The sequence below is a fragment of the Sander lucioperca genome, chromosome 2 (assembly GCF_008315115.2).
Source record: "Sander lucioperca isolate FBNREF2018 chromosome 2, SLUC_FBN_1.2, whole genome shotgun sequence".
Classification (NCBI taxonomy): domain Eukaryota; kingdom Metazoa; phylum Chordata; class Actinopteri; order Perciformes; family Percidae; genus Sander; species Sander lucioperca.
In genome coordinates this window covers 49,004,509-49,031,885 of record NC_050174.1, presented here as the reverse complement: position 1 = coordinate 49,031,885, position 27,377 = coordinate 49,004,509, and the positions used below count along the sequence as shown (strand labels likewise).

The window sequence follows — 27,377 nt, the reverse complement described above, 5'->3', positions numbered from 1 at the left end:
GAAATCTATTTTGTTTGTTCCAATAAATCTTTTGATATCTATCCTGTAAAACAAATCCTATAATAATCTGTATCCCCTTATAAAACAATAATTTAGTTCTTTGTAGGACTTGTACAGTCCTGATGAGCCAGGATACTGTATCAAACATAAGGGTCTTGAAGAATCTAAAGTGAGTCAATGGATCACTGTCATTAAATTGAGTTCCTCTGATAAAAAGCTGTGATTCTTGTGAGTCCATAGAAACACTGAACTGCTGCCTTCTGTTGGTCAGAATCTACAATTACCAAGAGTACATGGGATGGATCACAGAGGATTATCTTTCCTACCACTGGTCAAAGACACACTGATGATTATGATGATCTTTCTTCAGCAGTAACTTTTATTTTGATGATACAGAAAGTTTCCCAAACCATTCATCACATAGCTGATCACACTCTCCAAAAGAACAATCAACCATTTGTCATTTATCAAACAAATATGCAAAACATTTGGCCAGAATCGTGTCAAGACACAAAAGTTCTGGGAGAGGCCCAGCATGCTGAAACATGATGGTCTCCACCCAAACCGACATGGAGCCAGGCTGCTATCTGACAACATAACGACCACACTGAAAGTTAAGTATTGACATTCTGTTGAAAATATCACAGATTCATGCCCCCCAGGTATTGATCCTAATGGCACTTTACAAGTGAATGAATCTGAAAATGTTTTCTGCAGGGTAACATGTAGTACTAGTACTATTCCAGTTATAATCAACAATAGACCATACAAAGTGTTGAATCCCCTAAGTAATAAGAAGTTGACTGCAAACAGTCAATTTAGCATCCAGCTCACATCAGCCACAGGTAACCAAAAGAGGGGCAATACTTAACAACCTAATTGGAATTACAACTACCGCTGCAATGATAGAACAGGATAGGAAAATTAGATGCGGTCTACTAAATATCAGATCTCTGTCTTCTAAAGCAATACTAGTAAACGAATTGATATCCGATAATCAAATTGATCTATTCTGTCTAACTGAAACCTGGCTGGGCCATGAAGAGTATGTCAGTCTAAATGAAGCCACTCCTCCCACTCATATTAATACTCAAATTCCCAGAGGCTCAGGCCGAGGAGGGGGAGTTGCAGCCATATTTGACTCAAACCTGTTAATTAATCCTAAACCTAAACTAAATTATAACTCTTTTGAAAATCTTGTTCTTAATCTTCAGCATCCAACATGGAAAACAGTACAGCCAATTATATTTGTTGTTGTTTACCGAGCACCAGGTCCATATTCTGAATTTTTATCGGAATTCTCAGAGTTTTTATCATGTGTAGTCCTAAAATCAGACAAAGTACTTATTGTAGGTGATTTTAATATCCATGTGGACGTTAACAGCAATAGCCTTAGTACTGCTTTCAACTCACTACTAGACTCAATTGGTTTCAGTCAGAGTGTGCATGAGGCCACGCACTGTTTTAACCACACCCTCCACCTTGTCCTAGAATATGGCATCAAAATTGAAGACGTAATAGTATTCCCGCAAAATCCTTTATTATCAGACCACTTCTTAATAACTTTCGAATTCTTACTACCCAACTATACGAAATTAGATAAAAGCTTCTACTCTAGAAGCCTATCTGACAGTGCTATAGCTAAATTTAAGGAAGTTATTCCAACAGCACTAAACTCATTACCGTGCCGTAATATAACAGAGGATCTTTATGTAAACTTTAGTCCCTCTCAAATTGATAATTTCGTAGACGGTGCTACGGCCTGCCTACGGACTACTTTAGACTCTGTTGCTCCCCTTAAAAAGAAGACGATGAAGCAAAGGAAACTAGCACCTTGGTATAACTCCCAAACTCGTAAATTAAAGCAAATCTCGCGCAAACTTGAAAGTAAATGGCGTTCCACCAAACTGGAAGAATCTCGTTTAGAGTGGCAAGACAGTCTGAAGACCTATAGGAAGACCCTAAGAAAGACCAGATCAGACTATTATTCATCACTAATAGAAGAAAATAAGAACAACCCAAGGTTTCTTCTCAGCACTGTAGCCAGGCTGACAGATAGTCACAGTTCTATTGAGCCATCTATTCCTATAGCTCTGAGTAGTGATGACTTCATGAGTTTCTTTAACAATAAAATTATAACAATTAGAGATACTATTCATCACCTCTTGCCCCCAACCTCTAATGGGTCACCTTTAACTGACAGACTGCTAGAAAGAACGACTAGACCTGACATATACTTAGATTGCTTTTATCCTATAAACCCTCAACAATTAATGCTAAAGGTCTCTTCAGCAAACCCATCTACCTGTCTCTTGGACCCCATCCCAACGAGGCTTCTTAAAGAAGCGTTACCCGTGGTTAACACTTTATTGCTAGATATGATAAATATGTCTTTATTGACAGGTTATGTACCGCAGTCATTTAAAGTATCTGTGATAAAACCTCTACTGAAAAAACCCACCCTCGATCCTGAGGTCTTAGCCAACTATAGACCTATATCTAACCTTCCCTTTCTCTCCAAGATCCTTGAGAAAGTAGTCGCTAATCAGTTATGTGATTTTCTACATAGCAATAGCTTATTTGAGGACTTTCAGTCAGGATTTAGAAAGCATCATAGCACAGAGACGGCACTGGTGAAAATTACTAACGACCTTCTAACTGCTTCAGACAAAGGACTTGTCTCCATACTTGTCTTATTAGATCTTAGTGCTGCATTCGATACTATTGACCATACCATCCTCTTACAGAGACTGGAACATTTAGTTGGCATTAAAGGAATCGCACTAAACTGGTTTAAGTCCTACTTCTCTGATCGATCGCAATTTGTTAATGTTAACAATAAACCCTCCAATTATGCTAAAATTAACCATGGCGTTCCTCAAGGCTCAGTGCTTGGACCAATTCTATTCTCCTTATATATGCTTCCTCTAGGCAATATTATTAGGAAACACTCAATTAACTTTCACTGTTATGCGGATGACACCCAATTATATCTGTCAATCAAGCCAGACGAAACCAGCCAGTTAGCTAAACTTCAAGCTTGCATTAAAGATATAAAATCATGGATGGCCTACAATTTCCTGATGTTAAACTCAAACAAAACCGAAGTTATTGTCCTGGGCTCCAAACCCCTACGAACCTCATTAGCCGAAGATATAATTACTCTGGATGGCATTGCCCTGGCCTCCAGTACTACTGTCAGAAATCTAGGAGTTATTTTTGATCAGGATTTATCCTTCAACGCCCATCTAAAACAAACCTCTAGAACAGCCTTTTTTCATCTTCGTAACATTGCTAAAATTAGGAACATCCTGTCTCAAAACGATGCAGAAAAACTAGTCCATGCATTCGTTACTTCCCAGCTGGACTACTGTAATTCCTTATTATCAGGATGCTCAAATAAGTCCCTTAGGACTCTCCAGCTGATCCAGAATGCTGCAGCGCGTGATCTGACAAGAACTAAGAAAAGAGATCATATTTCTCCTGTATTAGCTTCTCTCCATTGGCTTCCTGTAAAATCCAGGATTGAATTTAAAATCCTTCTTCTGACCTATAAAGCTCTAAATGGTCAAGCTCCTTCATATCTTGAGGACCTCTTAGTACCTTATTGTCCCACTAGAGCACTACGCTCCCAGAATGCAGAGTTACTTGTGGTTCCTAGAGTCTCTAAAAGTAGAATGGGAGGCAGAGCCTTCAGCTATCAGGCTCCTCTCCTGTGGAACCAGCTCCCACTCTGGGTTCGTGGCGCAGACACCGTTGATACATTTAAGACTAAACTGAAAACTCTCCTCTTTGATAAAGCTTATAGTTAGGGAGTGAGGAGTTGCAGTGAACGCCTAGACCGGCGGGGCAGGGTGTATAGCTGCAGACACATCACCCCTGCTTTTCTCTGCTTCTCTTTACAGTCATCAGATTTATCTATCGTATAATCAATAATATAGTGCCTCTCCTAGTTATGCTGTTATAATTCTTTTATGCACATCCTGTCTCAGAAGTGCTTGTTACTCACCTAGCTCTGGGGAGTTTACTCCCCGGAGTCCTTATGTTTCTTCTTCGCCCAGAACATCGCCTCGGATTAGGGCGACACCAAGACCTGGTTCTTGGGTGCAGCTGTGGCTATGGACCTGCTACACCCTGCTACGCTCTGCGATTCCCTGCAATGACCGGCTACGTCCTGCTGCGTCCACCGCGTCCACCCATGCTCTGCTGTGCCACGCTACATCCTGTACCGTCATAACCCCAACCGTCAGACACCGCCCACCAAGAGTCTGGGTCTGCCGAGGTTTCTTCCTAAAAGGGAGTTTTTCCTCGCCACTGTCGCAATAGCCACTGCTAATGCTTGCTCTTGGGGGAACTATTGGAATTGTTGGGGCTTTATAGAGTGTGGTCTAGACCTACTCTATCTGTAAAGTGTCTCGAGATAACTCTTGTTATGATTTGATACTATAAATAAATTGAATTGAAATTGAAAAGCTAGTGTATAAAAATAGCCAAAAGGCACTTAAACATTCTTAAACTGTAATATAAACTGATGTCAGTCACTCAGAAATGTAAAACCTATCTCAATCTCAAATCGGTGTGCACCTTGTTGCTGCGGTACCTGGTTGAACGACAGGTTTCCTCTGAACGGTGTGAAACGTGTGCAACAGGCGTTGAGTTCTGTTTTCTTTGGTTTGGTGGGCATGTCTCTGGTTTATTGGCTGTCCCAGGTGACAGCCAATCAGCAGAGACGTGCCTGTAAACTTGGTAATAAAAAGGCAGAGGGCACACAGCAGGGTGTTCTATGCACCCCCGTTTCAGTTCAAAAGAATCTGCTACATAAAGTCGGGCCTGAATGTGACCCTGACTTCCTGCAAAGATGTGCAGGAGGCTTCATATAGAAATATCAAATACTACTCGAGGTACATGGATTTAAATCCTTGTTAAACTTTAAACTAAAAGTGATTCTCAGATACTTTTAAAAATGAACATTAGGCAAAAACAACCATCAAGTTCACATCATGACTTTAACTCACTGTGAAACTCACATTCTCCCTTGATTTGGGAGATTACAAATGTTTCAAAGAAATACTGTTAATAACAGAAGTAATAGTTATATGAAGAGAAACTTTACAATAAGATATTTACATCTCATCTTTGTTTAAAATATTTAACATTCAGTAACAGAGATGTAACTACTGCTAAAGTATTTAACTGAGTTAAACACGTCTCTCTGAGAGTTTCAGCTCGATGGTTTCTCCTATCTATGTTGATCCTCAGGTAACTTTTCCCACAATTGCTGCAAAAATGTTACTCCTCACTTCTGAGGGTTCTTGTCAGTTTTGACTATGAACCACTAGAACTTTATAATCAAAATTCAAAGGATCAATATTAGCTTAGGTTAGATCCTATCCTTTGTGGGTTCTCATATGCTTCATTAAACCTGAAGCCTCACTGAATCCTTTTCCGCAGGTCTTGCAAACGTACGGCTTCTCACCTGTGTGAGTTCTCATGTGGACCAACAAGCCACTACTACGTCCAAACCCTTTTCCACATGTTTTGCAAGAATACGGCCTCTCACCTGTGTGGGTTCTCATATAACTTATTAATGCTGAAGCGTCATAGAATCTTTTACCGCAGGTCTTGCAAATGTGCGGCTTCTCTCCTGTGTGAGTTCTCATGTGGACCAACATGTTACCACTACACCCAAACTTTTTCCCACATGTTTTGCAAGAATATGGCTTCTCACCTGTGTGAGTTCTCACGTGCTTTATTAAAGCTGAACCGTCACAGAATCCTTTCCCACAGGTCTTGCAAATATACGGCTTCACACCTGTGTGGATTCTCATGTGACTTTCCAGCTGAGCTTTACTTACAAAATCTTTTTCACATGATTTGCAAGAATATGGCTTCTCACCTGTGTGGGTTCTCATGTGGACCAACAAGGTACCACTTCGTCCAAAGTGTTTCCCACATGTTTCACAAGAATAACACTTCTCACCTGTGTGTGTTCTCATATGACTTATTCATGCTGAACCGTCATAGAATATTTTACTGCAGGTCTTGCAAATGTACGGCTTCTCTCCTGTGTGGATCCTCATGTGGATTTCAAAGTTATCTTTACGTCCAAAGTCTTTTCCACGTTTTGCAAACATACGGCTTCTAACCTGTGTGGATTCTCAGGTGTCTCTGCAAGTGTGAATTACACTTTAGGTCTTTCCCACATGTGTCACATATGAAAGACTTTTTACCTGTTTGAGTATTAGGGTGAATCTCTGACACGTTAGAACGATGCGTCCCAGAGCGACACCCCATGCGTATTTTGTAACGCTACAGCATATAGCATCAGCCTCATCTGGTTCATCAACGTTAAGGTCTACTGCAGTGTCCCTCGAAGCGGCAGTAGCTTCAGGTGCAGGCTCACCAAAACACTGATAGAGTGGAGTTTGAGGTTGCTTTCGTTTTATATCTCATATAGTTTATTGAGCCACATTAGTTAATTTCATATTGCACAGAGAATGACCACCAACCAACTGTGTTGTTGTTCCTAAGTGACTCGCAACACATACGGGGTGAATTTATAAAGTGTAAAAGTTCTGTCACAAAACAATCATCGTTATGTATCCTCAGGCTTTTTTAAGTAGGAATACGGAAATCCTTGACCTTTCCTAGTGGGTATATAATGTATTCCTGCATATCACCTAGACTACACCACTGCACACAGTTAAGGATTTACAGTCATTCATTTTCATCCTGAATCTCAAAGTCAGACATCTCTGGTTCAAGTTCTTACCGGACCCCCTACAGCGGGCTAGTGTTTCAGTAGCCAGTTTTCAATAGTTTTTACTATTACTATATATAAGCCTATTGCCTATATTTTTGTAATATAATAAACACTGTTACACTTTTTGAAACAATTTCAGCTTGTGTAGGCCTATCAGTGCTTTCTGAACATATTGAACACACTTTTAAAAATACCGCGATAATACCGAAAACCGTGATAATTTTGGTCACTATAACGGTGAGGTTAAATGTTCATACTGTTACATCCCTACAGTAGATACACTGGCTGTGAGCACAGCTGAATGTGAAAGGGGATTTTCAGCGATGAATACTATTGTTTCACCACTGAAACCCCCAAAATCAGCAGAAGATTGTCACTGTGTCCACTTTGATGTTGATAAAGTTAGTGGGTCCACCACTAGAGTTGTGGAACCCAACTAAGTTTGTTAGAAAGTGGGTGATGACAAGGAGGTCAGCAGACCATGCTGCCTGTTGACAAAGGCAGCATAAACCAGAGGAGCCTGCCTTTACTCCTATCTGGAAGCTGATGAATGCATGAATTGTAGCATGTGAATAAGTAAATGTGATGTATTTTAAGGATAAACTGTTATGTCTCCACACAAGTGCCTCAGGTGTTGTTCGGGTTGTTTCTTAATGCATTGAGTTGAGTAATTACCTCCTGTGTCGGTGTGATTAAATCAAACATAACAAACTGCCAAAGAAATTGGTCCTGATTCTCTTAAATCAACATCATTTTTGTGTTTAAAAAGATGTTTACATATTTGCCAACCAATATTTTCAAACGTGTTCAATTTCATACATTTTCTGTGAAATCCGTTGCCTGCCTGTTCATTTCATTTATTTATTTATCTTGAACAATCAACAATGTTGCAAGACATAAAAAAAACATAAAATAAAACACAATCAGAATCTAACAACAAAAAACAAAACAAAAACAAAATAAAAATATAAAGGATTAGTTTGAGAAGGAGCAGGCGGAAGCAAATAGCTTATTTGGTCCTGCCCCTTATTTCACAAAATCATATTATACAAAGTAAAATAGATATGCAAATACAGCATACAATCTTTCGGTCTTACAATAACTTACAACAATACAATAATATACAACATACCTTTAAATTACAAATTCCAATCCTACGTTTCAGTTTATTCTTTTCTGTATTGGTCAAGTAATGATGTCTTTAATCTATTTTTGAACTGATGATATTATGGCTCTGTTTGATGTCATTGTTCAGTCCATCCCATAAGGTCACCACACAAACTGAAACGCACATGCTTTTAACAGTAGTTCGCACAAGAGGTTGCTGGAACATACAATGACCTCTTAGATGATATCCTCCATCTCTTTCATTAAACATTGCACATATGTTACATGGTAAATTATTTTCTTTAACTTTAAACATCAATTGTGCAGTTTTGAATGTAACAATGTCCATAAATTTCAGCAAATGTGAATTAAAAAACAGATGATTGGTGTGCTAATAATACCCAATGTGATTTATTATCCTAATTGCTCTTTTGTGCAATACGCAATTTTTTTTAAATTGCTTTTGTAGGTATTTCCCCAAGCTTCCACACAATATAACATATATGGTACAATAAGTGTGCAGTACAGAGTATGTAATGTATTTTTGTTCAAGATGTATCTAGTTTTGCTCAATATACCAATACTCCTGGCCATATTTATGCACAGATATTTAATGTGTGGCTTCCAGCAGAGTTTATGGTCAAGAACAACACCCAGATATTTATTTTCATAGACTCTTTCAATTGTTTCATTATCAATTATTAAAGGGTTAGGGTTAGTATCAAATATCATGAATTTAGTTTTGTTAAAGTTTAAAGATAACTTATTTGAATCGAACCAGAGTTTTAATTTATTCATTTCATTAGTGACCATTTCCAACGTCTGCTGCAAGTTATCCCCACAACCAAAAATATTTGTGTCGTCTGCAAAAATAGTAAATTTTAGTATATATGATGATTTACAAATGTCATTTAAGTAAAGGATAAACAGTTTAGGGCCTAAAACGGACCCCTGTGGAACACCACAGGAAATATTAAGACTCACTGACCGGTGATTACCCATTTGAACAAACTGACTCCTGTTTTCAATATAGTTTTTTTATCCAGTTAAAGGCCACACCTCTTATGCCATACCGTTCCAATTTTTTTAACAGGGTTTTGTGATCAACAGTATCAAAAGCTTCTTTTAGATCTATGAAAAAATAATGTTAACATTAAAGGTAAAAAATAATAATAAAGTAAGTGAATTGTAAAGTATTTCTCTTTGTTGAATAACTACTCAACCCTACCGTATACATTAATACTGAAAAAAGAGCCTCTTTGGTGTAAAAACACATTAAGTTATTTTACTGCGTGATTTTGAATAACCATTCACCGTAAATAAGGGCTCCCCCTCCCTACAAAAGCCAATTTAATCACTGGATTAAGTCTCATGATGGTTGTTTCTGGTAGAAACAACCTTTCAAATCACAAGGTAGGAGCTAGGCCTGTCACGATAACAAATTTTGCTGGACGATAAATTGTCCTAGAAATTATTGCGACAAAAGATAATATTGTCGTTGAGAGACCATTTTCATCTAATATAATGATAATGGCATAATAATGCAGGTACACCTTTTCAAAGATCAATAAACTTTTATTTCTAAAGAATATTTAAAGGAGAATTCCGGTCGATTCCAACCCGTAGCTCTGTTATTTGTAAATTAGGAGTACTGTCAGTAGCGAGAAAAACGAAACCAATCGGTGCTGCCTACACCGAGTTATCCTCCTGCTAGAGTTAGTAGACTCCCGGTTGTGGAGGGGTAGACGGTGAAATCTAAAGCTCAAATATCTCTTCATTTGGTTGCCACAATTTGGAAAGGCACAAACTGGAACCATTTTCTCATATTAGTCCTGATCTAACTCCAAGCTCCGTCTGTCAGCTCTGTGAGCTCCTCCCCTGCTGCCGTTGCTAGGTTACCTAGCTGTTGACCTCTTGAACTGCAGCTCTGCTCGCTCCACTGTGGTGTCACGTTACAGCTTGTTGATACATACGAGTTACTATGGAAAGAAACTCGGCAAATCTTTTTTTTGCGTAAAAAATATATTTTGGAATATTGGATTGTATGAGATCGGCATTCGACTAGTGTGGGCTTCACCATAAACCAGGAAATAAACAGAGGTATGGATTAACACAACTTTTATGGCTTTCTGTCACATCGACTGCAGTCAAATTCGCTGTGTTCCCTTGGAAGGAATAACTGCACATGGCTAAGCACTTGCAATGGCATTTCGAGCATGTTTAGAGGCTAAAAACACGTTTAAAACTTGCCCTGTTTAAGCCTGTTGGGTGCTAACTCTAGCAGGAGGATAACACGGTGTAGGCAGCACCGATTGGTTTCGTTTTTCTCGCTACTGACAGTACTCCTAATTTACAAACAACAGAGCTACGGGTTGGAATCGACCGGAATTCTCCTTTAACACTGGAACTGGAAGACATTTTAAATATCCACAATAAATGAACAAAACAAATGATAAAATGGACTCTCAATCTCTGTTAACAGAAAATGCAGTGGAATAAAAACCAAACTTTTTTCTTTATTTTTAGCATCTCACATAACACTTTCAGTCACTATAAACATTGCCTTACACTATTAATCTCGTACAATATACAGAATAACGATAGCACCGATACTTTACTAACATTAGCTTGCATATGTTTGGGAACCTGATAGCTGAAGTTAGCAATGAAACGGTACCAAAATAACGTAAAACTATTGTTACACTAGAAGGAACACTCACAGACAAAGTCATACTTCTTGGAATAATACGGCCACCGTAGGAGTTAAAACGCTCTCGGAATGGGAGGGGCTAGAAAGTAATATTTAGTTCGTCATATACAATTTCACCGCTAGATGGGAGGAATTCTTACACAATGTAGCTTTAAGTGATTGACATCTCTTCTCACATGGACCAACAAGACACTATTTTGTCCAAAAGCTTTTCCATGTTTTGCAAGAAAATCACTTTTCACCTGTGTGTCTTCTTGTGCTTATTTAAACCTGAAGAGTCACAGAATCTTTTCCTGCAGATCTTGCAAACGTACGGCTTCTCACCTGTGTGTGCTCTTCTCATGTGGACCAACAACAAACTATTTTGCACAAAACCTTTTCCACATGTTTTGCAAACATACGGCTTCTCACCTGTGTGGGTTCTCATGTGGACGTTAAAAGCATCCTTAAGTCTAAACTCTTTTCCACATGTTTTGCAGGAATATGGCTTCTCACCTGTGTGAATTCTCACATGTCTTACTAATGCTGAAGCGTCACAGAATCTTTTCCCACAAGTCTTGCAAATGTACGGCTTCTCACCTGTGTGGATTCTCATGTGGACCACCAAGGCACAACTATGTCTGAAATTTTTTCCACATGTTTTGCAAACATACGGCTTCTCACCTGTGTGTGTTCTCATGTGGACGTTAAAAGCATCCATATTTCTGAAATCTTTTCCACATGTTTTGCAAGAATATGGCTTCTCACCTGTGTGAATTGTCACATGCTTTATTAATGCGGAACTGTCACGGAATCTTTTTCCACAGGTCATGCAAACGACCGGCTTCTCTCCTGTGTGGGTTCTCATGTGGACCACCAAGTTACTATTTAGCCCAAACACTTTTCCACATGTTTTGCAAGAATAAGGCTTCTCACCTGTGTGGACTACCAGGTGTCTCTGCAATGCTGAATTATACTTTAAGTCTTTCCCACATGTGTCACATATGAAAGACTTTTTATCTGTTTGAGTATTAGGGTGAATCTCTGACACGTTAGTGTTGTCTACGTTGTTCCTGTGACTTCTGCTCTTGCGTCGTCTCTTCTTTGGTTCTGGCTCTGCATTTCTAGTTGATCCTGAGTCTCCATGCTTGCCTCCTTTCTGATCTTGGCTCTCAGCTTCATGAGAGTTGTGAGAGAGGAGCTGGTGGTCACTGTTTGCTTCTGATACCACAGAGGTTATAACTGGCATGTTGGCTACAGACTCGTTCTCTGCTGCACTTAGAGAGTCATCATCAGGATTGAAGTCCAGAGTCTGACCTTCACTGTGGACACTTTCCTCATAAGTAGGAGTCAACATAAAGGTATCAGTCTCCTGCTTCAGTACAAGCTGCTCTCCCTCCTGACTGGGGCACAGTTCCTCCTGTTCCTCTTTAATCTGTGGAGGCTCTGGGTCCTCTTGGTCCAGACTGGAGTTCCTCTCCTGAATACAGACCTGCTGGTCAGAGAGAACCTCCTCCTCCTTACAGACATGTTGCTGTGGGAGCTCTGGAGGGACAGACAACAAAAGAAATAGGATACTACTGTTATTGGAGAAAAGAACAGAACTCTTGTTCTTTTTCTTGAGAACATAGACTGTAGAAATGATGAACAGAGCTTCTGGTTCAGAAGATAAAGGGTGCCTTTTGCGTCAATATCTGAATAAGTGAATGATAACGGGTTTCCCAAGCATGTCTTCGCGGTGGGGAATTGGTCCGCCAAAAACTGATGCTGTCTACCCTACATCCAAATAATGAAATTAATTGTACAGAAACACATGGTAGGTGAATGCCCAGGCTCTGGGGCTCTCCAGCATATTGATTTGTTGTTCACTGGTCTTTGTTAATAAGTTTTGTTTCTGCACTATTACGTAGAGTTAAAGCGGCCATATGTAACTTTTAGTTTTTGTTGATTCCAGCGGCCGCTTTGGACAAAAGTGGTAGTGTTTACCATAACTACTATCGTAAAGTTTTCTTTCTTTACGGTGCTGTATTACCCTCTGTATTACTGAGTTAGCGTTTCCGGGAGGTTATATATCTAGAAGTGGAGAATTTCAGTGTTTCCCACATAATTAGATTCCATTTGTGGTGGTAGCTGACCCGGGGTGGGGGGTTGCACAAGCGGAAAGAGGTGCAGACTTCTTATATTAATTGTACTGCAATTCTGCAGGTAACAATTCAAAATTGTAATTGTATAATGCAGTAAAGGAAGGGAGGTTTCGCATCTGACAACAGTCCAGTTCATTTGATTAGTATGAACAGGGCGTTTTGCTCCTCAGTTGAAAAATTTAGGAGTGACTTACATAAGGTAACTGCTATTACTGTAGCTAATTTGTACAATAACACAATAGTGTTATGAATACAAAACATTATGAAGTGTAATGTTTTCTATTTTGAAATATTGATAAATAAATTGTCCGTGATGTAGAGTAACTGACTGCCCCTACAGTTCGGCATGCATGTTAACCGCAGATTGTTGCAAATGTAACCATCATAGTGTGAAATACAGTTTAACTGCTGCGGAGTCAGGTCAATGCCGCTAAAGCACTCACAACTTTGACTTTCATGTGTAGGCTACTCCCAAATGGCTCGCATCAGGTATTAAAATGAACTGTACCATAACACGGGGAAAAGTATTAACGCAACATTTTATTTTTACAGGTTATGAAACGGTCTCAATTTAATACCGATAGACGGCAGCACTCAGACTGACAGCAGTCGGAGCTCCGGCCGACGGAGAGCTCTGCGTCTGTCAGCAGCAGTTTCTTGCTGCGGCGCTGGTCCCCAGAGCAGCATGGTCACCTGGAGAGTCCGGTAAAGTCCGACTCTGCAAACGCTGGCAGCTGAAAATCAGACGTTTTGGCGCTCGTGATATTCCTCTGGCGCTGGCTAAAACCTCTTTAAGAGCGTCAAAACTTTCTCTATGCAGTATAAACCCTGAATAAACACCGGTAATAACTTCATAATACTAACCATTTAACTCCGGATCGACTCTAACCGTCTTCTTTGCAGGGAAAAAGATTGATGTCGGTCTATGTCTCCTTCTGTGTGTTAATTAGTGGATCGCAAACCGAGTTTAAGGCTCATACCCACCCTTAACATTACCACCTGCAAGGGGGCTATCCTTGAACAAGTCTTTTTTTCAAATTACTGTATTGGAGTGTGTACACTGTAAGAAAAGATACACCATATCTACTCAATAAAAATGAGGCAACAGATTACAAGCAATATTATTAATTAAATTTCACATGGTTTGGTATTGAGTAAATATGAATTAAATGAGAACCTTAATAGTTCAATAATCCATTTAATATGAGTGTATTCGAATAGAAAACAGTACAGAATTAATTATAACCTAAACAAAAATATTGAGTTGATTTAAAAAAGATAAACTCCCTAATGTGTAAATAATACTAATACAAATTAATTTAATTTTACATATCAATGATATATAATTGAGTAATAATCATTTACATTAATCTACACATCGATTTGAATTTAATCAATGCAATAAATTAAATCTAAACATTCTTTCTTAGGAATAACTAGTCTGTGGCCCAGAAAGTACAGAACTTAACAAATACTCAAATAAGAATTTTATTAACAATTCACTTTTGTGCTTTCGACTCATTGTAGTAGTGCTGGGCAGTATATCGATATACGGATATTAATTTCCCACATGATATGAATTTTTCACATACCGTAATACCGGTGCAATGCCGCAGAGAACGCTACGGCCAAATTGATCTGCGAGTGACTTCAGAACGGGAGCTCTGTTAACTTCGTACCCTTCTCACTCATGGTTGTAAATTTACAACGACAATTAACCCACAACTAACTCTCTTTAATAGGATAAAACACCATAGCACACAACGTTTTGTGAGTTTAACAATTTCTAACACTAATAATTTTACATTTAGCCTACAAATTTACACAGCCGAACGGCATGCTGGGTAACTTTATAGCTGCTAGCTAGCTAGGTTGACAGGAAGTGCTTTTCAATTAAAATTAGATAGATGAAAATAAGATTAGATAAATATAATGCGTATGTTTTATTTAACTACAATGGTTGGATTTTATTCTAAACATTTTTATTTGAAATTTAATTAAATATTTGCCTCAAAATCAAAAACACAATCATATTGAATATATTTTACCTAATACATTAATTCAAATCTACATGACCACAGAATCATTTCTTACAGTGTAGAATAATCATATATATATATATAATAATAAAAAATGGCATTAATTAATCTGCACGGAGGAATAGGGCCTGTTGTGTTTGTGAGAGAGAGAGACAAAGAGACAAAGAGAGAGAGAGAGAGACAAAGAGAGAGAGAGAGAGAGACAAAGAGAGAGAGACAGAGAGAGAGAGAGAGAGAGAGAGAGACAAAGAGAGAGAGACAGAGAGAGAGAGAGAGAGAGACAGAGAGAGAGAGAGAGAGAGAGAGAGAGAGAGAGAGAGAGAGAGAGACAAAGAGAGAGAGAGAGAGAGAGAGAGACAAAGAGAGAGAGAGAGACAAAGAGAGAGAGACAGAGAGAGAGAGAGAGAGAGAGACAAAGAGAGAGACAGAGAGAGAGAGACAAAGAGAGAGAGAGAGAGAGAGAAAGAGAGAGAGAGAGAGAGACAAAGAGAGAGAGACAGAGAGAGAGACAAAGAGAGAGAGACAGAGAGAGAGACAGAGAGAGAGAGAGAGAGAGAGAGAGAGAGAGAGAGAGAGAGAGAGAGAGAGAGAGAGAGAGAGACAAAGAGAGAGAGAGACAAAGAGAGAGAGACAGAGAGAGAGAGAGAGACAAAGAGAGAGAGAGAGAGACAAAGAGAGAGAGAGAGAGAGAGACAAAGAGAGAGAGAGAGAGAGACAAAGAGAGAGAGACAGAGAGAGAGAGAGAGAGAGAGAGACAGAGAGAGAGAGAGAGAGAGACAAAGAGAGCGAGAGAAGAGAGACAGAGAGAGAGAGAGACACAGAGAGAGAGAGACAAAGAGAGAGAGAGAGACAAGATAGAGATAGAGAGAGAGACAAAGATAGAGAGAGAGAGAGACAAAGAGAGAGAGAGAGAGAGAGACAAAGAGAGAGAGAGAGACAGAGAGAGAGAGAGACAAAGAGAGAGAGAGACAGAGAGAGAGAGAGAGACAAAGAGAGAGAAAGAGAGACAAAGAGAGAGAGAGAGAGACAAAGAGAGAGAGAGAGAGAGACAAAGAGAGAGAGACAAAGAGAGAGAGAGAGAGAGACAAAGAGAGAGAGAGAGAAAGAGAGAGAGAGAGAGAGAGACAAAGAGAGAGAGAGAGAGACAAAGAGAGAGAGAGAGAGAGAGAATATACGGCAGTATGTGGTGGTTAACATTGATTGTGTGGAGGGCCGCCACAGATATATCAATATATGGAAACACTGAATTTACAGCTCTCAGCAACTTTATATGATATAGTGTCTGGCTTTTGTTTGATATCTAGTGTCGGCATAAATAACTTTTTATTGAGTTGTCTCTTTAGCAAATGATTCGAGTGAATTTAAGCTGGACTTTTATTGTGAAAGGTAGACACAGAAGAGCCAGCGCAACAGTTTAATTATTGTCATTTAGTTAATTTCACAGTTTATTAATATCAAATGCTGTCCAAACTAGGGCTGAACGATTTTTGAAAATAATCTAATTGCGATTTTTTTCCCAAATATTGCGATTTCGATTCGATTATTTTTTTAAGCTCTTTGTCTTCTGTATTATTCAACAAAGACAAACAATAAATCATTTTACAGTATGAACACACAATTACACACTAGACAGTTAAAGTAAAAATATAGTATGTACACACACACACACACACACACACCAGTGTATTTTTTACAGTGCCCAGAGAGGAGCTGCCTCCAGCCCCTCCCCCTCGTGAAGTTGCGTGCTGCCGTGTGTACTTGTTCAGAGAGGCTATCGTTGCGTTAGCTAGTTGCTGGTGTTCTTGTTCAGAGAGGCTATCGTTGCGTTAGCTAGTTGCTGGTGTTCTTGTTCAGAGAGGCTATCGTTGCGTTAGCTAGTTGCTGGTGTTCTTGTTCAGAGAGGCTATCGTTGCGTTAGCTAGTTGCTGGTGTTCTTGTTCAGAGAGGCTATCGTTGCGTTAGCTAGTTGCTGGTGTTCTTGTTCAGAGAGGCTATCGTTGCGTTAGCTAGTTGCTGGTGTTCTTGTTCAGAGAGGCTATCGTTACGTTAGCTAGTTGCTGGTGTTCTTGTTCAGAGAGGCTATCGTTGTGTTAGCTAGTTGCTGGTGTTCTTGTTCAGAGAGGCTATCGTTGCGTTAGCTAGTTGCTGGTGTTCTTGTTCAGAGAGGCTATCGTTACGTTAGCATGTTGCTGGTGTTCTTGTTCAGAGAGGCTATCGTTACGTTAGCTAGTTGCTGGTGTTCTTGTTCAGAGAGGCTATCGTTACGTTAGCTAGTTGCTGGTGTTCTTGTTCAGAGAGGCTATCGTTACGTTAGCATGTTGCTGGTGTTCTTGTTCAGAGATGCTATCGTTACGTTAGCATGTTGCTGGTGTTCTTGTTCAGAGATGCTATCGTTACGTTAGCTAGTTGCTGGTGTTCTTGTTCAGAGAGGCTATCGTTACGTTAGCTAGTTGCTGGTGTTCTTGTTCAGAGATGCTATCGTTACGTTAGCTAGTTGCTGGTGTTCTTGTTCAGAGAGGCTATCGTTACGTTAGCATGTTGCTGGTGTTCTTGTTCAGAGATGCTATCGTTACGTTAGCATGTTGCTGGTGTTCTTGTTCAGAGATGCTATCGTTACGTTAGCTAGTTGCTGGTGTTCTTGTTCAGAGAGGCTATCGTTACGTTAGCTAGTTGCTGGTGTTCTTGTTCAGAGAGGCTATCGTTACGTTAGCTAGTTGCTGGTGTTCTTGTTCAGAGAGGCTATCGTTACGTTAGCTAGTTGCTGGTGTTCTTGTTCAGAGAGGCTATCGTTGCGTTAGCTAGTTGCTGGTGTTCTTGTTCAGAGAGGCTATCGTTGCGTTAGCTAGTTGCTGGTGTTCTTGTTCAGAGAGGCTATCGTTACGTTAGCATGTTGCTGGTGTTCTTGTTCAGAGAGGCTATCGTTACGTTAGCTAGTTGCTGGTGTTCTTGTTCAGAGAGGCTATCGTTACGTTAGCATGTTGCTGGTGTTCTTGTTCAGAGATGCTATCGTTACGTTAGCATGTTGCTGGTGTTCTTGTTCAGAGATGCTATCGTTACGTTAGCTAGTTGCTGGTGTTCTTGTTCAGAGAGGCTATCGTTACGTTAGCTAGTTGCTGGTGTTCTTGTTCAGAGAGGCTATCGTTACGTTAGCATGTTGCTGGTGTTCTTGTTCAGAGAGGCTATCGTTACGTTAGCTAGTTGCTGGTGTTCTTGTTCAGAGAGGCTATCGTTACGTTAGCATGTTGATGGTGTTCTTGCCGTGGGATTAACTGTACTAATAAAACCGTTGAAACACCGCGGCCACGCTGCTGTGAAAGCTCCTCGAACGTCATTTATCAGAGTCTGGTTGTTACCCCTCTCAGTGGCAGCTCCTCCACTCATATCTTTATAACGGAGCTAACCGCTAACCGGAGCTAACCGCTAATCAGAGCTAACCGCTAATCAGAGCTAATCGTTGCTAACAGAGCCTTCAGTTCTGCATGTCTGTATCCATTAACTGCATGTATGGACTCGAACCAGAATAAAACCCTTCATTTTATTAAAATGGCTGTAAAAGTTTTAAACTACAACTCAGAGTTGTTTGAATGACAGAAGTCAGCTCAAGGTACGGCGTAGCGTTAGCATGCTAAGTTGATGCTTTCTCTACGGAGTGGAGACTGATTGCTCTCGTGAGTCATGTGACCAAATCGCAGCCTTTGCGATTAGGAAATCGCGTTTTAACATATCGCGATATTATCGCAAATGCAATTAATCGTTCAGCCCTAGTCCAAACTGCACTTACTTGCCAACAAAGTGTGAAATAGATTGGATGAATGGTTCACGACATACACACCAGAGATGTATAGTAACGAAGTAGAACTACTTCACTACACATATTTTTCTCATTCGTATTTTTATTGATTTTTGGTGAATATTTTAAACTTTTAATTGCATACTGTTTCACTATCATGTGACATATGAGAAAAATAAGACCTGTAGTAAGTAGAGGATTACCATTCGCAGCTACTACAGCAATCAGAATGAGAAAAGTCCCTTTTATTGAATTTTGGTGAATATTTTTCTGAGAAAATTGTTTGCCAAACGGTAATTTGTCGACGGTCCCTTAGACAGAACAGATGATGAAGTGCTATGAAGCTGTATGTCGGATAGTTGTTTTCTCTTGATAATCCGTAATAATGTCAACCTTCTTTGACCCTGGTCACGTCTTTGACCTGAACTGCGTGGTCGATCTCGACCGAAGGGGAAGTTAAAGTTAAAATCGAAAATCAAGTGAATATCAAACTTCCAGCCAACTTCACCGCGCTCTTCATCACACTGGGAACCGAGCTAACCCGCTCCAAACGGACACTGCACTGGTTCCGACAGCAGCGGGTAAACTCACCTATCCTGTGTAACTTGATTTCTGGTTTCCAAACGACATCCAACAGTCTGCGCTGCCGAGCGATCTCTTCCTCGTACTCGACGATAGTTTTTTCAACAACTCGGAATATTTCTTCAGCAGCAGCAGTTAGCCGCTCGGTGACAAACTCTCTCAAACACTCAACTGAAGACATTGTTGCTTAGTTCCAGCTGAAAGAACCATCTGCTCTACGGCTACAATACCGTCTTCAGCTCAGTCAACAGCAGCATGCAGCTAACGCTACGGGCAGCGCTGTTGTTTACTTCCGCTGGGGGTCACACTGATTAAGGTCCGACGGTAAACGTGAGGGAGATTTTCTTTTAGGATTTCCACAGTCCAATCGGAAATCTATTTTGTTTGTTCCAATAAATCTTTTGATATCTATCCTGTAAAACAAATCCTATAATAATCTGTATCCCCTTATAAAACAATAATTTAGTTATTGTATAGACTTGTATTCCTTTTTTATTTGACAAGAATTCCAAATATAATGAGCCAGGATACTGTATCAAACATAAGGGTCTTGAAGAATCTAAAGTGAGTCAATGGATCACTGTCATTAAATTGAGTTCCTCTGATAAAAAGCTGTGATTCTTGAGTCCATAGAAACACTGAACTGCTGCCTTCTGTTGGTCAGAATCTACAATTACCAAGAGTACATGGGATGGATCACAGAGGATTATCTTTCCTACCACTGGTCAAAGACACACTGATGATTATGATGATCTTTCTTTAGCAGTAACTTTTATTTTGATGATACAGGAAGTTTCCCAAACCATTCAGTCATCATATAGCTGATCACACTCTCTGAAACAGCCTGATAGAAAACATTCAATCATTTATCAAACTAAAATACTGAACAGAATCTGGTCAGAAACTAAAGGTAGTGAATAAAAACAGATAAAACAAGGCACTTTCACATCCAACAGAACTTCTTATACGGTAATAAAAAAAACCAGTTATGTCAAAATGTTTAACATTCAGTCAGTCTGAAATGTAAAACCTTCTCGCAAAGATGTGCACTAGGCTTCATATAGAAATATCTAGTCTCTCATGTCCAGACCTTCCTCCACAGCTCTGAGGAGGAGGGTCTGTCTAGTCCACACAGCATTCCTGGATGGGAGAACAACCTGCTCTGGTTTATTGGCATTTCTTTAAACCAATCACAATCATCGTGGGCGGGGCTAAGCTCCGGACGGAGCCACGGTGCCTCTGCTAAATAGTCTCAGGAAGGAACTTGTTTTGGTGGAACACGTGGACGTTCAAAAGTTGTTTAAGTCGTGCAACAGAAAACTCAGATTGGACAGATAGTCTAGCTAGCTGTCTGGATTTACCCTGCAGAGATCTGAGGAGCAGTTAACCATAAGGGGCTTTCCGACCGGATAGTACTTGTACTTTTTAGAGGAAAAGTACACTTCTAAGCAGTTCTAAGAACTATTCTTCCCCAAAAAAATTTTTCCGTTTGCATTCCCACTGGCCAAGTGGCCATAGGGACTGGTAGGAGGGGTAAGGGAGCGACGCAAGCACGGCAACGGTCTTTATAGCATTAAAATCAGAAAACAAATACACCAAAAAAAGTATGAACTAAATACTAAATGTAATGTATATAGCATATTTGTCATAATTTAAACAAGTCTCCCGAAGAGAAAAGGGTATCTCTCGTCCCCCGCCTCTGCCTGCTGCGCTGTGGATGTGTGTGTGTGTGTGTGTGTGTGACTGTGGAGTTTAACTCTGAAAAGACAGTTAACCACAGGTTCCCGTTTATCTTATGATGGACATGTGTTGTGATATTTAAACAAACGATCCGTCGACGGCGAAATTAAAGCCTCTTATTTACGAGAGCGGTCTGAGAGACCTCCAGCTCACAGCGGGGTCTCTGAGCCAGTCATGGCCGAGCGACGAGCTAGAGGCCGGGGCAGGCGCTTGCTGGCTGCTAAGGCCTATAAAGAGACTTCAGATACAGTATTAGGGGACCACTAAGGTCTATATAAAGAGACTTCAGATACAGTATTAGGGGACCACTAAGGTCTATATAAAGAGACTTCAGATACAGTATTAGGGGACCACTAAGGTCTATATAAAGAGACTTCAGATACAGTATTAGGGGACCACTAAGGTCTATATAAAGAGACTTCAGATACAGTATTAGGGGACCACTAAGGTCTATATAAAGAGACTTCAGATACAGTATTAGGGGACCACTAAGGTCTATATAAAGAGACTTCAGATACAGTATTAGGGGACCACTAAGGTCTATATAAAGAGACTTCAGATACAGTATTAGGGGACCACTAAGGCCTATATAAAAGCATCCAAAGAGCACCATGTCATGGGACCTTTAAAAAAAACAAAACATCTCCAATCTGAACGAGATTCACACAGGGTGTGCGACCAGTCTAGGACGGTGTGACCACATACTGACCTTTCATGATCAAAGATAATTTACAAATCTTTTCATGGGGCTAGTTTTCTACTGACCTTTGGACAATAAACTGCGATAATGATAATGATCATAAGTGTGACAAATGTCAGTTCTGAATTACACTGGATTTCTGTGTACTTGTATAGTGCTAGATGGTTGGAAACTTCTATTCAAAGGTGGGCTTGCAAAGAATACAAGATACACATTTGGTGTTGCTAGCTGCATATTTGGGTCTCTTTCCTGACCACGGTTGCCATTGCAAAAACTGACAGGCCTCATACTTATGACAGGGAGTTCTGGATTCCCCAGTGTCCTGAGCACCATGTCAGAAAGTTCCCCTGGTCTCCACTGCCATTTGGGTAACAAACTGCCATGGCAGCAGGGACACCGGGGAATCCTGAGTTCCCTGTCATAAGTGTGACAAATGTCAGTTTTGAAAAATGAGGTTATTAAAATGTGAGGAGGTTTTCTGGTCCCCATAAAAACACTTTGAAATGAGTTATGACTATGAAATTTGGATATGTTGTACAGTCGAGAGTGCTCTACTAAACCAAGCTGGTTCCAGCACCATAGTCCGTTCCTAAAAGAAATGACAGTGAGGAAACTGGGGAAGTTCCCATTCACTCTATGACAGTTGTTAAGTATTGCCCTGGATATCTATGTATTTTAATAAAGCGAGATACTTTGAACCTTTTCAAACTCAAAGATGGACCTGCGTTGAGAATACCTGACCAATTTGGTGTTCCTAGCTTCACGTTTAGGCTAAGTGTGCTCAGTATTATAGTTGTCATTTTAAGTGAATAAGGACACAAGACAGTGGCTGAATTTGAAAAAAAGGGACTTGTATTAAACACATCCCAATATTGAACGTTTGAAAACACAGTAAAAGAACATTAATCTTAACATCTACTAAAATAGAACATCTAATAAAAAAGGAATCTTAAAGTACTAAAATATAACATGTTATAATACAAAATGAATCTTAACCAATCTATAAAACACAAAAAAACAACTATTTACGTGTGTGTGTGTGTGTGTGTGTGCGCGCACACGTGCGTGTGTGTGTGTGTGTGTGTGTCTGTGTGTGTGTGTGTGTGTGTGTGTGTCTGTGTGTGAGTGTGTGTGTGTGTGTGTGTGCGCGCACACACGTGCGTGTGTGTGTGTGTGTGTGTGTCTGTGTGTGTGTGTGTGTGTGTGTGTGTGTGTGTGTGTGTGTGTGTGTGTGTGTGTGAGACTGTGTGTCTGCTGGGCTGCAAGTCTTTTTTGTGCCACCTGATACGCTGCCCTTCTCTCTGTAATATTTTTGGTCAGGTGGAGTTGAGCCTGGAGCCGAGTCAGCGCCACCTTCAGCTGCCTGTCAGGTTCATCCTGAGGGCCTTCTCTGGTGTCTGAGGAAACAAGCACAAAACACAGAGTGAGGTCTGGTGTTAACAGACATAAAATGGACTGAGTCTTTAAAGTACATATCTTTTACTTACACTTTGCAGCCTCGCCATTAACTCCCTCTCCTGGGCCACGTTCAGGCTGAGGGCGTAGAAGCGGTCAGCTGTGGCCGTGTTGAGGCACATAAAGGTGGCCACCATCTTCCGCTGCTTGGCAGGCAGGTTGTTCTTGGCCTTAAAACAATAGTAATAATAAAGAGATTGCTACTGTTAGTTAAGCCAGCAGAGGTTTAATGGAATCCAGCATGAACGGATGAGTGACTGAGGAGAACTCACATGAGCAGACACAGTGGGTCCTCAGGTCGGTGAAGTTGGGGGACCCTTTGAGGCCCATCTCCGCCCACGCTACCTGCAGGTGGTGCAAGAAGTTTTTGCACGGGCCCTTCCCAGCCGTGAAGAACACCAGCTGGTTCGGTGGCTTGCTGGCCGCCCGCAGCTGCAGCCACCTCTCCAGCCAGCGAAACGCCTCAGTCTCCAAGAAGATTTGGGCCGCCCCAAACGACTTGTTAGTCTTGTGCTCCCTGATCTGCAATACACAGAAAAGGGACAAACTCGTTCAGAGGAAACATTAACAAAAACAACAGACTCACAAGCAGTGATGACGACAGTACATAAGTCGAGATTTTAATACTTACAGAGATCACAAAACCCTCATTGCCAGGCTTGTGCGCCTCTGCGGCCTCCTCCACCTCGCTAACCCGGAGGTTACTGAGTAACCCCGGGCGATGGCCGTAAATGGAGGCTGTGAAGGCCGCAAAGTAGCCGTAAAAACGGTAGCGCAGCGACGGCGTGTGGTTCTCCTCCAGGGCGTCTGAAAGGAGAGAAGACAAGAAGTATTTCAGCACACGGAGAGGAAGACAAACACACACAAAGACACACAAAGACATCACTTTGCATGGCAGGCTTCTGTTGGAGATGGACTATTTTGGCTATTTTGTAGAGGGATGCACACTTACCCAGCAGCTTTGGGATCCTCAGTTTGGCCCCCTCCTGGCACCGCTTCAGGTCCTCGCAGGATATTATCCTGGCCATCTTGTGGCTTTTCACTGCCAGCTGGTGCAGGACAACGTTCCTGGTTATGTCTGTGAGGCACTTTTTGACGGTGCGCAGCACGCTCACCACATCCATCGCAGTGAGGCGAGACTGGGCAGGCGGGGTTTCCCGAAAGTATTTGAGGAACTGCTGTATGTTCCTCAGGTAGAAATTTGCCGTTGTGATGGTCTTGCCTACGGACTGGAGGTGGGCTGTGTATCTGCAGAAGCATAGGCTTTGAGTCAGTCACTGTTCACATCAGGTGTGTGTCATAATCACTTCACAATAATTCATTTGGATGGTCACACTTACTTTTGGATGCCATCAATGTTCCTTAAAAACAGCCAACTGAACAATTCAGTCTGTCCCTTTGCCAGGTAAAATATAAAAGACCTGACCCTCGACACCTTAGACAGCGCGTTCTCCAGCTGCTTGGCAGTGGGGCAGCTGCCCTCGTGGTACCGCTGGTAGTCCCGGAGGTAGTTTTCTGTGAACACACATTTAAAATGATCTGAGTAACATTTAACATTGAGGTAGAATCTTAAAACACATATATATAACTGTCCAACTTTTCTTTCTTACCAATTGAAGGAGGGAATTTCAGGTTCCTCATTCCAGGGCTACGTCCGCTGCCCTGGAAGAGGTTTTTCAGGCTTGTTCCTGGCCCCTGCTCCATTTCCTGCTGGTTCAGCAGCAGGAACGGAGGCTGCTCCTGTGTGTGTTGAGGAGGAGGACGATGCTGCTGAGGTTGAGGGGTGAGCAGCTGAGGGGTGTGCAGCTGCTGAGGTGTCAGCTGCGCAGGCTGCTCCTCATGCTCTACCTCATCCTCTCCATCCCCATCTCCTTCCTCGTAGCTGCCGGTGTCTCCTGTCTTTGGTCATCAAATAAAGAAAGAATAATTAGCATTATTTTGACACTCAACGGTATATTTCTAAACTTCCAGCAATCCCAACTCACCCTGGCAGATGCCATTGCCTGGCTGCGGCGGAGCCTCTTGGCCAGCCTCTGGCTTTTGCTCCGCATGTTCATTAGCTCTCTCTCCACCAGCTGGAGGCGTGCCGACAGGCGTTTGACCTCCGCCTTGCTGTGGATGGAGCTAGGGTCTGGGCATTGTGGGGCCTCTTCCACCGCCTCCCCTGGCACCTCTAATTGGTCGCCCTCGTCTTCTTCCTGCATGCAAATTCATATTCATGGCACATTTCAGTGACAAGCTATTTATAAGTGTTTCACATAAAACATTAAAGAGAATTAAAAACATTCATTAACCTCGAGGTCGAGCCCTGTCGACATTCTGACGGTCGGATTAGTCCTCCTCAGAGCAGCGAGGAGGGAGATGGACTTGGTCCTTCTCACCATGTCCAGGTTGACCTCCATCTCGTCCCTGGTCAGCTCCCTGTGGCCATCGATCAGATGCTTGTCCAGTCTTGTGCTGTGGTAGCTACAGCCCAAGACTGGACAAGCCTCATTCCGGACGTTCACCCGTCTGGTTGCCAAATTTAGTAATATCTTTCGCTCCTCCACATTGTGGACACCATGGGCCCGCCGCAGGTGGTTAGATAGCGCCGCAAAGTCCTTTAAGCAAACTGGACAGCAACACAAGCCTCTTGGTAAAGTCATGTCTGTGAGAAAGAACAAAAGAACAAAAAACATCCTTAGTTGAATCAAAAACACAGATAAAATTCAACATTATTATTTTTTTAATCATGGAAAAGTGTAGAATTTTTTTTTTTTAAAGTTTAAGAAAAGACAATTAAAAAATATATATAAAATAAATAAAAAATAATTGTAAAAATATTTTTAAAAAGTAAATAAAAAGACAAGTATTCTTTTATAAAAGTCAAAAAAAAATAAAAAATAAATAATATACATCATCACACTGACTGATTAGAAACAAGTACATTTAACTCAACAAAGAAAGCATTAACCACAGAGAAAGTAGAAAAACTACTACAATACCGTCTTCAGCTCAGTCAACAGCAGCATGCAGCTAACGCTACGGCCAGCGCTGTTGTTTACTTCCGCTGGGGGTCACACTGATTAAGGTCCGACGGTAAACGTGAGGGAGATTTTCTTTCCAAAGTTTTTAATCTTTTATGATTTTCACAATCCTATCGGACATCTTTTTGTTCCAATGAATCCTTTATGATTCCCATACATTTAAAAAAACTAAGAATTGTTATGCCCTTTAAGAAAGACTTTGGTTCTTGTAGGATTTTTACAGTCCTTCTTGAAATATTATATTCCTAGTAGTCTATATCCTTGATGTTCCACTTCCGGGATTGCTCCACTACTGACGGAAATACCGCCGGATTTCACTCATTTCTGCCAGATGTCCGTCCCCTTCCTCTTCCTTAGTGTTGGCGTTCTAACCTCTGGTGGATTTGTGAGGACTATGGTTAACTGCTCCTCAGATCTCTGCAGGGTAAATCCAGACAGCTAGCTAGACTATCTGTCCAATCTGAGTTTTCTGTTGCACGACTAAAACAACTTTTGAACGTCCACGTGTTCCACCAAAACAAGTTCCTTCCTGAGACTATTTAGCAGAGGCACCGTGGCTCCGTCCGGAGCTTAGCCCCCGCGATTGTGATTGGTTTAAAGAGATGTCAATAAACCAGAGCAGGTTTGTCTCCGATCCAGGAATGCTGTGTGGACTAGACTAAGAAGATTTGTTTTCCTTTAGTTTATTTGACAAGAATTCCAAATATAATGAGCCAGGATACTGTATCAAACATAAGGGTCTTGAAGAATCTAAAGTGAGTCAATGGATCACTGTCATTAAATTGAGTTCCTCTGATAAAAAGCTGTGATTCTTGAGTCCATAGAAACACTGAACTGCTGCCTTCTGTTGGTCAGAATCTACAATTACCAAGAGTACATGGGATGGATCACAGAGGATTATCTTTCCTACCACTGGTCAAAGACACACTGATGATTATGATGATCTTTCTTTAGCAGTAACTTTTATTTTGATGATACAGGAAGTTTCCCAAACCATTCAGTCATCATATAGCTGATCACACTCTCCAAAAAAACAATCAACCATTTGTCCTTTATCAAACAAATATGCAAAACATTTGGCCAGAATCGTGTCAGACACAAAAGCTAGTATATAAAAATAGCCAAAAGGCACTTAAACAATCTTATACTGTAATATAAACTGATGTCAGTCACTCAGAAATGTAAAACCTATCTCAATCTCAAATCGGTGTGCACCTTGTTGCTGCGGTACCTGGTTGAACAACATGTTTCCTCTGAACGGTGTGAAACGTGTGCAACAGGCGTTGAGTTCTGTTTTCTCTGGTTTGGTGGGCGTGTCTCTGGTTTACTGGCTGTGTCCCAG

General features: G+C 41.0%; 2 protein-coding genes across 15 annotated transcripts in view; one reads left to right on the top strand and one right to left on the bottom strand.

The window, feature by feature from the left end:
- The window catches only part of LOC116056993 (scavenger receptor cysteine-rich type 1 protein M160-like), a 1,012,348-nt gene that overhangs the window by 371,620 nt on the left and 613,351 nt on the right, over nt 1–27,377 (top strand). The window lies entirely within an intron of this gene.
- The window catches only part of LOC116058682 (putative mediator of RNA polymerase II transcription subunit 26), a 96,518-nt gene that overhangs the window by 43,028 nt on the left and 26,113 nt on the right, over nt 1–27,377 (bottom strand). For 6 of the 8 annotated variants that reach the window (XM_035999031.1, XM_035999030.1, XM_035999028.1 and 3 more), the window contains one exon: nt 11,580–12,104. In XM_035999031.1, the coding sequence (XP_035854924.1) occupies nt 11,580–12,104 (525 nt within the window). Of the gene's footprint in view, nt 1–11,579; nt 12,105–22,818; nt 22,952–23,041; nt 23,180–23,281; nt 23,532–23,640; nt 23,817–23,961; nt 24,258–24,349; nt 24,525–24,619; nt 24,909–24,994; nt 25,208–25,303; nt 25,657–27,377 lie in introns of those variants that run through there. The other 2 variants (XR_004107087.2, XM_031311510.2) reach the window with 2 other exon arrangements.